The sequence below is a fragment of the Penaeus vannamei genome, chromosome 41 (genome assembly GCF_042767895.1).
Source record: "Penaeus vannamei isolate JL-2024 chromosome 41, ASM4276789v1, whole genome shotgun sequence".
In the NCBI taxonomy this organism is placed as follows: domain Eukaryota; kingdom Metazoa; phylum Arthropoda; class Malacostraca; order Decapoda; family Penaeidae; genus Penaeus; species Penaeus vannamei.
The window spans coordinates 23,760,836-23,773,335 of NC_091589.1; the positions used below are offsets into that span (position 1 = coordinate 23,760,836).

General features: G+C 36.6%; 2 protein-coding genes across 2 annotated transcripts in view; one reads left to right on the top strand and one right to left on the bottom strand.

Annotated features, from left to right (window-relative positions):
- csul (protein arginine N-methyltransferase 5) overlaps window positions 1–8,175 on the bottom strand; it is a 21,422-nt gene extending 13,247 nt beyond the window's left edge. The window contains exons 1-8 of the mRNA XM_070117938.1: window positions 8,020–8,175; window positions 4,080–4,198; window positions 3,516–3,739; window positions 3,194–3,306; window positions 2,686–2,772; window positions 1,746–1,947; window positions 1,022–1,230; window positions 584–743 (exon numbers count right to left, since the gene is read on the bottom strand). Coding sequence (XP_069974039.1) covers window positions 584–743; window positions 1,022–1,230; window positions 1,746–1,947; window positions 2,686–2,772; window positions 3,194–3,306; window positions 3,516–3,739; window positions 4,080–4,198; window positions 8,020–8,105 — 1,200 coding nt within the window. The 5' untranslated portion in view covers window positions 8,106–8,175. The remainder of the gene's footprint in view (window positions 1–583; window positions 744–1,021; window positions 1,231–1,745; window positions 1,948–2,685; window positions 2,773–3,193; window positions 3,307–3,515; window positions 3,740–4,079; window positions 4,199–8,019) is intronic.
- Window positions 8,176–8,726: 551 nt separating this feature from the next.
- LOC113800114 (protein phosphatase 1 regulatory subunit 36) overlaps window positions 8,727–12,500 on the top strand; it is a 20,451-nt gene continuing 16,677 nt past the window's right edge. The window contains exons 1-3 of the mRNA XM_027350841.2: window positions 8,727–8,864; window positions 10,429–10,515; window positions 11,504–11,684. Coding sequence (XP_027206642.2) covers window positions 8,788–8,864; window positions 10,429–10,515; window positions 11,504–11,684 — 345 coding nt within the window. The 5' untranslated portion in view covers window positions 8,727–8,787. The remainder of the gene's footprint in view (window positions 8,865–10,428; window positions 10,516–11,503; window positions 11,685–12,500) is intronic.

Below are 12,500 nucleotides of genomic sequence, written 5' to 3' on the forward strand. Positions count from 1 at the left end.
ATTCCTTGTCCACCGTGATTTTAGTTCTTTACATTTGCATACACAAAGATACAAGAGCTTAGTCAAGTCAAAAAAAGTCCAGCAAAAAGGGTAAACAAGGGAGATGACTCACTTGTTTACCTTGATTTCTGAAAAGATTTATTTTTTACATTTCTTACTGCAATTAGTCAGATTTTCTCATTTATTACTGCAATTAGAACTGACACACAAAACCCCCAATGTCAATCATAACAATAACAATACAAGTAATGATATTTATAGCATTACAAAAAAATATATCTCTTCTTGAAGAAAAAGAAAAAGAAAGAAAGAAAAGGTGGCAGGTAAGGTCAGGTACTAAGGCCTTAGAATGCTATCTACGTGAAAACCAAATTCAAAAAGTTAAAACTACCCTAGTCAGTGCCTGAGCCTCTGAGTTAAGTATCAATAATAGGTGCATGAGGAGAATAACACCTGGGGATAAATGAGTCAAACTAAATTTTAAAGAGAACATAAAACAAACATAAGTTTTGTAGGAAAAAGAAAAGGGGGGAAAAAAAAGCCAAAGAGAAAAATTAGAAGAAAAGCAAAACCAAAAACCCACCTGGTCACCCCAATCTTCATCCTGCTGGGCTTGCAGTGTTACGACTGCATTGGGATTCTTTTCGACTGCATAGATTTTTATCTTCCGATGTCCTGCCTTTGCCGCGGCCAAGGCTCTACGCACAAGGGGTCCTCTGCCAGCACCAACCACCATCAGAACTCTGGGGAAAGAGAACAGAGATTGAGTATCACCACCTACACCGTTACTACTACCATCACCCATATCATTACGTCTATCATTACGAACACCATCACTACAAGATTAAGAAAACTTCATTAAAAAAACAGCGATAAAACATTATTAATACTACATGCCCTGAAACCCTTGAATCTCCCTTTCATAGTAGGAATCAACCAAAAATGCCACATTGCAAATACTTCTTCCACAACGATCAAAACAAATGAACCCTAGACCACACATCTGTCACAGAAAACGTACATCTCCTTAGTGTCCTTCTCCTCTTCGGGAATCTTGTCGCAGATGGCCAGGTACATGGCACGCTCGTACTCAGAGTACTTTACAGGGTCCTTCTCAAACACCTCATATGTTTGCGACTCCAGATTGTCCATAAGGGGCTGGAGGGGACACTGGAGGTAGTCCTCGTACCCTCTCGCAAAGTCCATGAGAGGGTCCATTTCTTGATTCACCTGCGGGGTAAGAAAAAAGAGCTCTTGTTATTTCATATTCATAGTTGAAAAGGGCTTGAAATACTCAATGCTCTTGCATTTAAGCTAAACAAGAGTCAGTGCTTCAAGAACAAAAATTCATGTCTCATATTATGAAATTTTCTCCTGTAACAACCTTACATGCATAATCATTAAGAAAATAAACACATTAAAGGGAAAATTTGCTAAAATGCAATTTCAGTCTACAATACATTCTTCACTTTTATAAACACACTCGCACACACACACATATGCACACACACTCGCACACACGCTCACACACTTCACTTATATAAACACACACACACACACACTCGCACACTTTCATGCACACACACACACACACACACACACACACACACACACACACACACACACACACACACACACACACACACACACACACACACACACACACACACACACACACACACACACACACACACACACACACACACACACACACACACACACACACACACACTCTTTACACTTACCCTGATAATATGTTCTAGATACTGCTGATAAAGCTTAAAATGCTGATGCCGCAGAGGCCCTGACACCACAAATTGCACATGGAGCTTGAAGAGGCCCCTCACTAGCTGCTGGTGTGCGCGGGAGAGGACCGGGAACCCTTTCTTGTTGGTCAGCCATATGGATGTGGGCAGAATGGCACACCTAATGGGTTCTCCTAACCACCTGGTCAATTGTTTTCCAAAGGGAATACGAGTTAGATGCGGGCATTATATATATACATATATATACATATATATACATATATATATATACATATATATACATATATATACATACATATATATACATACATATATATATATATATATATATATATATATATATATATATATATATATATATATATATATATATATATATACATATATATATATACATATATATATATATATATATATATATATATATATATATATATATATATATACATATATATATATATATATATATATATATATATATATATATATATATATATATATATATATATATATATATATATATATATATATATATATATATATATATATATATATATATATATATATATATATATATATATATATATATATATATATATATATATATATATATATATATATATATATATATATGTATATATATATTTTTTTTATATACAATTTTATATATGATTCATAAGATGGAAGGACCGGTAAGTTCTTGATCACAAACAGGGAGTACTGGACCAATGCATGTAAAGGTATGAAGGTATACTTGTCACAAACCATATAGACTTAAAGATTATATATACATCTATATCTATCTATATATCTCTCTATATATAAATATATGTATCATAATTTTCAATTTACTAAAATTATATAACATATGGTTAAACACAGATTAGCAGAAAACAAGAGGCTCCTTAAACCCACTTACCTATCAATAACAGATTGTTCTGGAAGATCTGCGGAGACTTCTAGTGCCAGGCCAATTTTTTTCTCTACATTGGCTATACTATGGAATCTGGAAAAAAAAAAAAAAAAAAAAGGAAAGTTACTTTTACATGATCGAGATCTTATAATTCCAACTTCAGAATCACTGACACACCTACCCTACTACTACCAATATAACTCTAACTTCCTGTAACTGATAAGAATGATGATAATCGCAGCAATGAGTTGCAAAGACACTTCGCTGAAACACACCTGGCTGACAGTACCTTCACCCTGATGTCTAAGCTCTATGAAAACCCTTTTGAGATTCTGAATGAAATGTCACCTTATACAATGTTAGTTGGTTTAGTAGGCTGACTGAGTAATGGGTCTTCAATATAAACCACCTTGGGTCATCAATTCCTTCACTAAAAGTAAAATGGAAAAAGAAAGAGAAAGGAAGAGAGGGAGATAATATACATGTAAATCTAGTGAGAGCTGCTGAGCCTTACCTATTCCACCACGTCCAAGTGTCAACCCCAAACCCATCCTCACTCGGAGATTTGTCAGAGCGATATTGTGCTGCCAACTCCTCTGGTGCCTGCATTGGTACTCTCACCCAAACCTGCAATATAATTCAAGTATAAGAAGAGAATGCTTAGAAATTAAAGCAATAAAGACTTTATGGTGCAATTCAAATACAATTATATCATGAACACTAAAAACCAGAAACAATTTCTTCCCCAAATCCTTAAAGCTATCACAGTGCACAAAGAAAAATAGAAAGAAAGAAAAAAACTTCCACATACACAACACAAGCCATGAACCACACACCTGGTAACAGACACCCTGAACAACTCTGTTGTGAATAAGACGTGCGATGTTGCAGCACCTGTCAGTCGTGAGGGTGAACATAATGGCTGGCAGTCCCAGGTGGGCGGCAAAGGTGAGTTCCTGAGTGACTGTGTCTTCGCTGTTCTGCCGCAGACTGTTGTTGGATGACTCCAGGCTCAGGATTGGGCCTGCACTCAGCCGACCCACAATCAGGCTGTTCCATTCTGAAATTTAGAAGAATGGTGTGCTCTTATGTCAAGTTTCTGCGAGGAATTAGGAGCAAGTTGCTTTCACTCTTCATAGCATGCTCCTTATAGTATTAATTCTATGGAATCAGTAAAATAAATTTTTGTTCATATTCATATGAAGATTATATAAAAAAACGGAGGTGGGGCTCCATAAAAAAATAAACATTAGTCATATGTACAATGCTATTCTATGTATTAACATGCAAAATTTCAATGCTATTTTACAACACATTAAAAAAAGTTTGTATGATTCATTAAGAAATACACAAGTTTAAATCAAACGAAACAAAATGCCAAACGCAATGTCATTCCCCACCTGAACTGCTCAGGAGAAGATCGGAGCGCGTAAAAGCACCTGGTCTGTTTTTGGCTTTACCATCTACGTGTTCTCTTGTGAATCGGGGATGTGCCAAAGGGATGGACAGGAAATCATATCTGGAATGAGAAAATAATCACCAAAATATTATCATAGTTGTCGTAATAACAAAATGACAAAAATCGAAAGTAGCGAGAATCTATCGCTCTGAAATCTAACAACGGGGCTTTTGGATTCTCAGTTGAAAATGTAAACCAGCAAACCCAAAATTATTATCTATAACTGGACCAAATCCTGCTGTTAAACTGGTGTTTTGTGCCCTGAAAAAGGTAAAAAAATCTCTACCAAGCATATTCTTTCTGGCAATAAAGAGCTTCGGCTTGTTCCTTACTTGACACCAGAAACCATAGAGATCTACAAGCACCAACTTAGTAGAATATGTGATGCAAGTTTCTTGGCCTTTACTGGAATGGAAATGGTATCCCTTGATATTTACATTTCCTGGTTTTGTAAATATCATTACCTACCCTAGTACCAAACAGCAATTTTTATGCATTCCTATGATAATGGATAACATTTATTCAAGTCATTAATTCTAGATTACACCTATTCTTGTCATGAAAATGGAGGCTGCTCTCTGTTCTCTGTGCACTATACAAGCATGTGGTTGTATGGCTCTGGCAGCACTATTTCTCGAGCCACAACATTGCGAAGTCAGCCTTGACTTATTATTTTTTTTCAATGCTTTTATCGTAAATCAGTATACTCATAATCAAAGACCAGGGGAAAAATACCGTGCCAGCATTTCTGATTTCCCTCTTGTGTGGGTGACTTTGATATAAGACCCAGTGCAGCAGCCAGTGAGTTCAGATTAATATTCAGCTCCACTGGGTTATCAAACAAGATACTACATCAATAATAATTTTCCTAAAAAATTCCAACAGACACAGGAATGAAATAAATGATATACTAATATTTACCAATGATAAGTGCAAATATATCTAGGTAATATTATAGAATACATTTGCGTAGGTGATTGCAATGATTTTGGTATCAATGGATTCCTCTCACTCTATAGAATCCAAATTTGCTGAAATTATTCCACGGAAACAGCCCCATTAGTGACAATCTTGGCCCCACAAGTAGGTATGTGAGAATCCACCTGCATAGAGCATTATTACTTCGTCACTTGACCTACTTTCAGCAGTACTGGAGTTCCATAATCATGTTCCAAAGGCATGTTGCATTTTGGCTATTCTTGCGTGAACATCTTAAAGTTTAACCCATTCACGCCAGTATATTTTGAAGCTGAAAATAAAAGATTCCCAGCGGCTACAAAATCGGCAGGCGGAGCTGCCCCGGACTCTATCCACCTGCCGGCTGCAACCCGCCGCTGTGTTGAAGTGCGAGCCCCGATACAGTGTCACACTGACGGGACGCCTGGCAATGTTTATTTTTTCGGGTGTCTCACATGTTGTTAGTAGGTTAATGCAGAACATTTTCGATGATGTAGTACCCCAATTTTAGCACATACTCTATTTTGATCGGTTCCAATGCATTACTTAGAGGTCAGTAAATCACATGGCATAGAAAATTCAATTGAAAAGTCCAAAAAAAGAAGAAGAAAAGTCTGATTTACTTCAAGATGAGTAAAAAGTTTATATTAAACCCTAAAAGATTGTAGTTTACGATCTTTTCAATCTATGGTGCAAATTTGAAGTCATTCGAAGGGGGAGTAGTCACTTTTCTAAGGCGAGCAAGATTGTGTGTCTAAACATCATTGTACTGGCAAATGATAAAATCCAATCACTGAGGGCTGTAACTGTCACCTAAAGCTTCTTTAAACTATACTTTGCGATTTTCTATTTCAGTCGTAAAGCTACAGGAAGTTACCTGAAGGTGATCCTACAGTCACAGGTGCCCTGTTTAACCCACTAACGACAGGTGTCCCACATATGAGACACCCAAAAAATTAAACATTGCCGGGCATCCCGCCAGTGTGACGCTGTATTGGGGCTCGTGCTCCGACGCAGTGGACAGAGTCTGGGGCAACCCCGCACACCGATTTTGTAGCCGCCCGGAATCTTTTATAATCAAAATCACTTTTATTTTCCTCTACAAGTGCTTAATGTTCTTATAATTGTATGCAAATTCTCTTTTGTAACTTATGATCCAATTCATCCAGTATTTCAAGAGTTATGCACTTCCCCATGCAGCTAGCCGACCAAGTCCAATTCAGTGTTTATTGACAATTAACATATTAATTGTTTTAATTGAATTTTAATGCCATTTTTAAATCTAAAGGGAACCAATGTATAGTTCTCTTTCTTAGCTTTAAAGCAATGCTTGGTTTAAAAAACTGGACAAGAAATAAGTAAGTTATGACTGTTTTTCCAGGCATAAATTTTCAAACTCTGGCAATGCTCACAAGACAATGGCTGATTGTCTTTTGTTTTTCCATCAAGATTCAAGGATGCAAAAAGGCTGCTTGTTTCAACGTTCCAAATGCCATAACTTTCTTGATTTTTGTCCTACATAAATACAGGTTCTTTTTTGAGGACTACCAATAGTAGGGGAGGGCATGAATGATACCAAAGATATTGTGGGTTAAAATATGAATAAATTACACAGAATCAGTCACAATATTGTTTAATGCAAGTGGCTACCACCTCCAAACCCCTGGCCAAGAAAAGAGAGAATCCTCCACTCGTTCATGGCATGGTAGTGGGAGCATCCAACGCAGAGTCTGTACCAATGGTCTCTCCTGCCGTAAATAACTGGAGGATTCTTTGTTTTCCTTGGCAGGGGTTGGGGGTTGCAGGGGGCTGTACCCCTTGCATTTGACAATACAGTGACCGATTCTGTGTATAGTATTCATATTTTACCCTGTAATTTCCCTGGTACCTTTCATGCCCTCCCATGATATTAGGGAAAATAATGTGGGGGTTTGAGGGGCCCCACTGTATAATTTCTACATGTATGCGTACTAAAGGGTGAGAGGAATCCATCAATACCCAAATCGTAGCAATCAGTTATGTGAAAGTATTGCGTAAAATTACCTAAATCTGAAATAAAAACTAACTGAATATGCAATACCGCTTTGTATAAGTCCAGATTGGAAAGTTTACTGCAGTTCACTTTGCACGGCTAAATTTTACTTTCATAAATAAATGTGCAGGTGGGCATGGGACATGGGACAGTGATGGGGAAAGGATGACTGTAAATCATAGTAGATAACTGGGGTAAATTTCACATTTCTTTACAAACTGAAGTCACTAATAAAACTGATGATTTACCCGATTTTCAATTTCCTGATTCACGGCTGTGCATTCACAGCCCATCACTACCTAAAAACGTAGCTGAGAATTTAGGAGACTTTCTAATCTGGGTACGAGTTAATGACACCTCTCAAGTGAGTCACTTTCCTTCACGTTTTTGAGTTCTTACGAAAGATTTTTGCATTTATTCCTACACATAATATCCATATTTGACCAGAACAAAAGATATTTGCATTTATTCCTATCATTATTTGAATAGAACAAAAGCTGCACAAAACTATCGAGGAAGTCTATTTAAAATTCTACAACAGGTACTTAGGAAACCTTTACAATTTGAATAAGGGTGTAAATGCATGGTAAATAGAACGGGGATGTTATCAGTGCCAAATATAAAACTGAAACATCTAACTCTTCCCTTAAATAGAAAATGAAGATCACCACAAACCAAAAAAACGGAGAAGAGAGCAAGTCAAAGCAACAAATCCGTACTTCAATTTCGCAAAAATACGTTAAAACACGCGTTGCACAAGTTACCTCTCTGTACCGATACGAAATTTCGCCGCTCTTATCACACGCCTAAAACACCGGTATATAAGGTCATTACAGCCCTCGCGTTGACCTAATTGGCCAGAAATTACAGCACTGAGGCTCCAGGCACTCACCCAGCCTTTGACGATTCCTGCAGGCTGTCATTTATCTCGTAAACATTACAGCACTCGAGGCCGCACGAGACACGAGAGCCAGCCATGATTGTAAACAACACTCTGAAGCTCACACGCTAGCTTTTTACATATTGATCCCGCGGTCTCTGGATCCGAAACGAGTTTATAGGGGGAAACAAGGGAATTAAATATAGAAATTCAATTATTTTATGAATTAGGGCGAGTCTGGGGAATGGGAAGATCGTTGTGTTTGCGCGTGGAACAGGTTGGAAATAAGGATAAGGGACAGGGACGAGTTTATATGAAAAAGGTGAATGGCGGGATGCGAAACAAGGATGGATTTTTTCCCCTTTGTATTTTTGCCATTTGAGGCTTTTTGAAAGGCGTTGGTGATAGAATGGGTATAAATGCTTCGAAATTCATTTACTGTGAAAACTTCTAGGACTAGCTTTCACCGTGATGTGAAAAAAGGAAGTAGAGACGACAATAGTGTATGGTCTTTGTCATATAATTTCTACAAGTCATGTAATTCAACTACAGTATATGGCTTTCTGCAGATTCTTGATCAACAGAGTCCATTTGCATCAAAGTAAATAAACAATGAAATAAAAACCCATCTCCATGCCGTTATATAGAAAGTACACCACAAAACATCAAAATTAACTCTTCAACGAATGTCGCGTTGCTATGGTTACCGCGTCCCGGAATATTGCTCCACGCTGCAGCAAAGAAAACTAATATTTCTGTTAATTTTACAATACATATGCAATGAGTGACGTGGCTGACTTTCCTAAATCGAGGAGTTGGGTGTGGAATGATCATCGTGGCGAGCTGGTTAAGATCAGGTGCTTAATATTCAACAAATACTTGTAATGTTACATATAAAACCATGCTATTTAGACTGTTCAATGTGTTTTATATTCATAGCATGTGATCATGAAAATATTAGTGTCTACATGATTGCATGAAAGCATTTTTCTTTTTGCTAATATCCAGGAAACAAATATGTCGATAACACACATAATAAAGTTAATTCATTTATTGCTATCATTATCATTAGTTTCTGAACATATTTGAAGTTTTTATCCTTTTCTCATTATTTCTATTATTATCCATATTTCTATTGCTATTATCACTACCACTGTGATGATGATGATGATCATTATCATTATCATTTCTATTATTATTCTTGTTATTACGATCATTTTTGTTATTATCATTATCCTTATCCTTATCATCATTATCATCATCATCGTTACTATCAGTACCGTCATTATTAATATGTTCATAATCATTACTATCATTGCTATTATCATTATCATTTCAACATCATCATCATCTGTATCATCAATGTTACTATTATTTACATTGTCAATAATACTTTCATTTTTTATTTTAAAAATCATCATTATCATTTTGATCATCATTAGTATCATCATCATTAACATTATCATTATCGCTATCATTATCGATATCATCATCATTAATATTTCTATAATGCTTTTCATCATTATTATCCTTCTTATCATCATTATTCTCTTTATCATTAAGGTTATCTTTACTGTGATCATTATCGTTGTGGTAATTGTAATGATAATCATCATCTTTTCCATCACCATCAACAAAAGATGTTATCATTATTGTTGTTCTCATTATGACATAAGCAGTAATGATAATAAAATAATACTGATCTTAAAATAAAGATTATGTAAATGAATAATAATGACAATGAGGATAATCTAATGATGATAATAATAATAATGATAATAATAAGGATAATGATCATAATGATAGTGATGATAATAATGATAATAATAACAGTAATAATAATGGAAATTAAAATAATCATGATGATGATGATAACGATAATAATGATAATAATAATAATGATAATAATCATACTGATGATAATAATGGTAATGGTAATAATAATGATATTGATAATAATAATGATATTAATTATAATAATAATACGAATAATGATAATAATAATCATGGTAATAACAATAAAATGTTAATGATGATGATAACAATAAATTGATAATGATGATAACAATAAATTGATAATGATGATAATAATGATAATAATATTAATAATAATGATAATAATAATAATAATAATAATAATAATAATGATAATGATAATAATAATAATAATAATAATAATAATAATAATGATAATAATAATAATAATAACCATAATAATGATAATAACCATAATAATAATAATAACCATAATACTAATAATAACCATAATTATCATAATGATAACAACAACAACAATAATAATGATAATAATAATAACAAAAGTGACAATAATGATAATAATAATCCTAACACGAATAACAGAAGCAAGGATGGCAACGATTCTGTTCGTTACGATTTCAAATTTTCAAATTTTCGAAACAGGCAAGATGGCCGACCCGCCAGTCCCTCCGCCTCTTCTTCGACTTCTAGAAGGTTCTCTTGTACTGTCGGCCATCGGAGCGTCAACAGGTCTGTACCTTATCTTGTATTTCATCTATTTTGTATATATATTTATTTTTATTTATTGATTTATTAACCTTTTTTTACAAATGTCCCTTCGTTTTCACTTTCTTGTACATTTTTTCCCTAGCATTTTTTGTTTTGTTTTCTTTTTTGTTGCCTCTCTATAACATCCTTTTGTCTTGGTCTCTGTCTTTTCCAAATTTATCATTCCCATCCTCTTCCCTTCCAGAATTTTTATTATTCCTACAACGGCAATTTGCTTCTTCCTCAATCATTTGATTTCTATCTCTTTCTTTTCCAAAATTTATCCTCCGTTTCATAAATTTTCTCCTCCCCATTCCTAAAATTTATCATCTCTCTTTTATTTCTCATTCCTATGCCCCGTTATTCTCCTTTCTTCCTATCTCTAAATTCGTTCCTTATTCTCCCCCATTCTCCTCTTTACTAATTCATCATTCTCAATCATTATCTTGAGTTCCCTGTTCCCCGATTCCTCCTCTTCTCCCGTTTCCACCACCTCTCCTTTTCCTTCCTTCTTAACCGTTACTTAAACCCTCCCTTTATCTGTATTCCCCACTACCCCTTACGCCCACAAATACACCCTTTACACTTCCCCATTTTTTCCCCTTTACCTCCATTTTCCCCCATTACCTTAACCTCCCCCCTCAAAATGCAACCCCACTTCCTTACCTTACTCTTATCTTCCCTTCACACTTCCCCTTACCTTAACCCTCCACCCCTTCCGCTTCCTTTTCCCTTCTTTCTTTCTTTCTTCCCCCTTACCTTAACTACCCACCCCACTTCCGCCCCCTCTCCCTTACCCCTTTTCCCTTCTTTCTTACCCCTATACCTTAAACCACCACCCCCTTTCCGCTTCTAAAACCCCCAAAGACATCCCCACTCCCTTATCCTTCTCCCCTTCTCCCCGTTTCCCCTCTTTCTTCCCCCATTATCTCAACCACCCACATCCTTTCCCTAATTTCCTTCTCCTCAGGACCCTGTTACTCTCGAAGCGCCTGGTGGAGGCCGAGTACGGGCGCCTCGACCCTGAAGAGTGGGAGAGTCTGCCCTCCGCCCACGTCACCTTCAGGGACTGCTTGAAGGTCGCCCTCCACCTCCAGGCCACGCAGACGATCTTCTCCAAGATGTTCCTCGATATTGTGCGGCTGGAGAAGGTGTGTAGGCCTATGGTGAAGGGAGAGAGGCTGGGAACTGGGTGAAGGGGGGGTAGGCCTTTGGTGAAGGGAGGGAGGAGGTGGGATAGGCCTATGGTGAAGGGAGGGAAGAGGTGGGATAGGCTTATGGTGAAGGGAGGGAGGCTAGGAACTGAGTGGAGGGGGCCAGGCCTATGGTGAAGGGAAAGAGTAGTTGGAATAAGCCTATAGTGAAGAAAGGGAGGCTGGGGACTGAGTGGAGGTGGGATAGGCCTATGCTGATGTTATAACCATCACCACAGCCATCACACACTATCACCATCCTCAATGAAATTGAAATGACGCTTCTCAATTATATTCATCATATTTTGGTGATCATAATTATCGTGTCTCGTTAAAAGCAACACACAAATCCCCGAGGTCAGCGTCATGCTAGCCATCACCAAGGACTATAGAAGTAGGCAAATCGTCCAATGTACCGCCATCCAAAATTACTTAAGTATCTGCTCATTTGCTACCGTTTTCTATGATCTTCCCCACCCTACCATTTTCTATAATCCCCCTCCCCGCTCTCGTACGCCGCGTGACATCATAGGCCTTATCACCCAAATATGCGCAGAACTTCGAAAGTGACGAGACCTGTACTTATAGAGATCTTGGCCATCACCATAATCATCACACGTCACAGTCAGTTATTTAATCATTATATCTATTTAATCATTACATTTCCGATTTCAATATTACTGGTAGTCTCATTATAGCTATCACTACACATCTCATTACAAACACCGTCAAAAATAGATTATAAATCACCACACAATATTCACCAGTCAATTC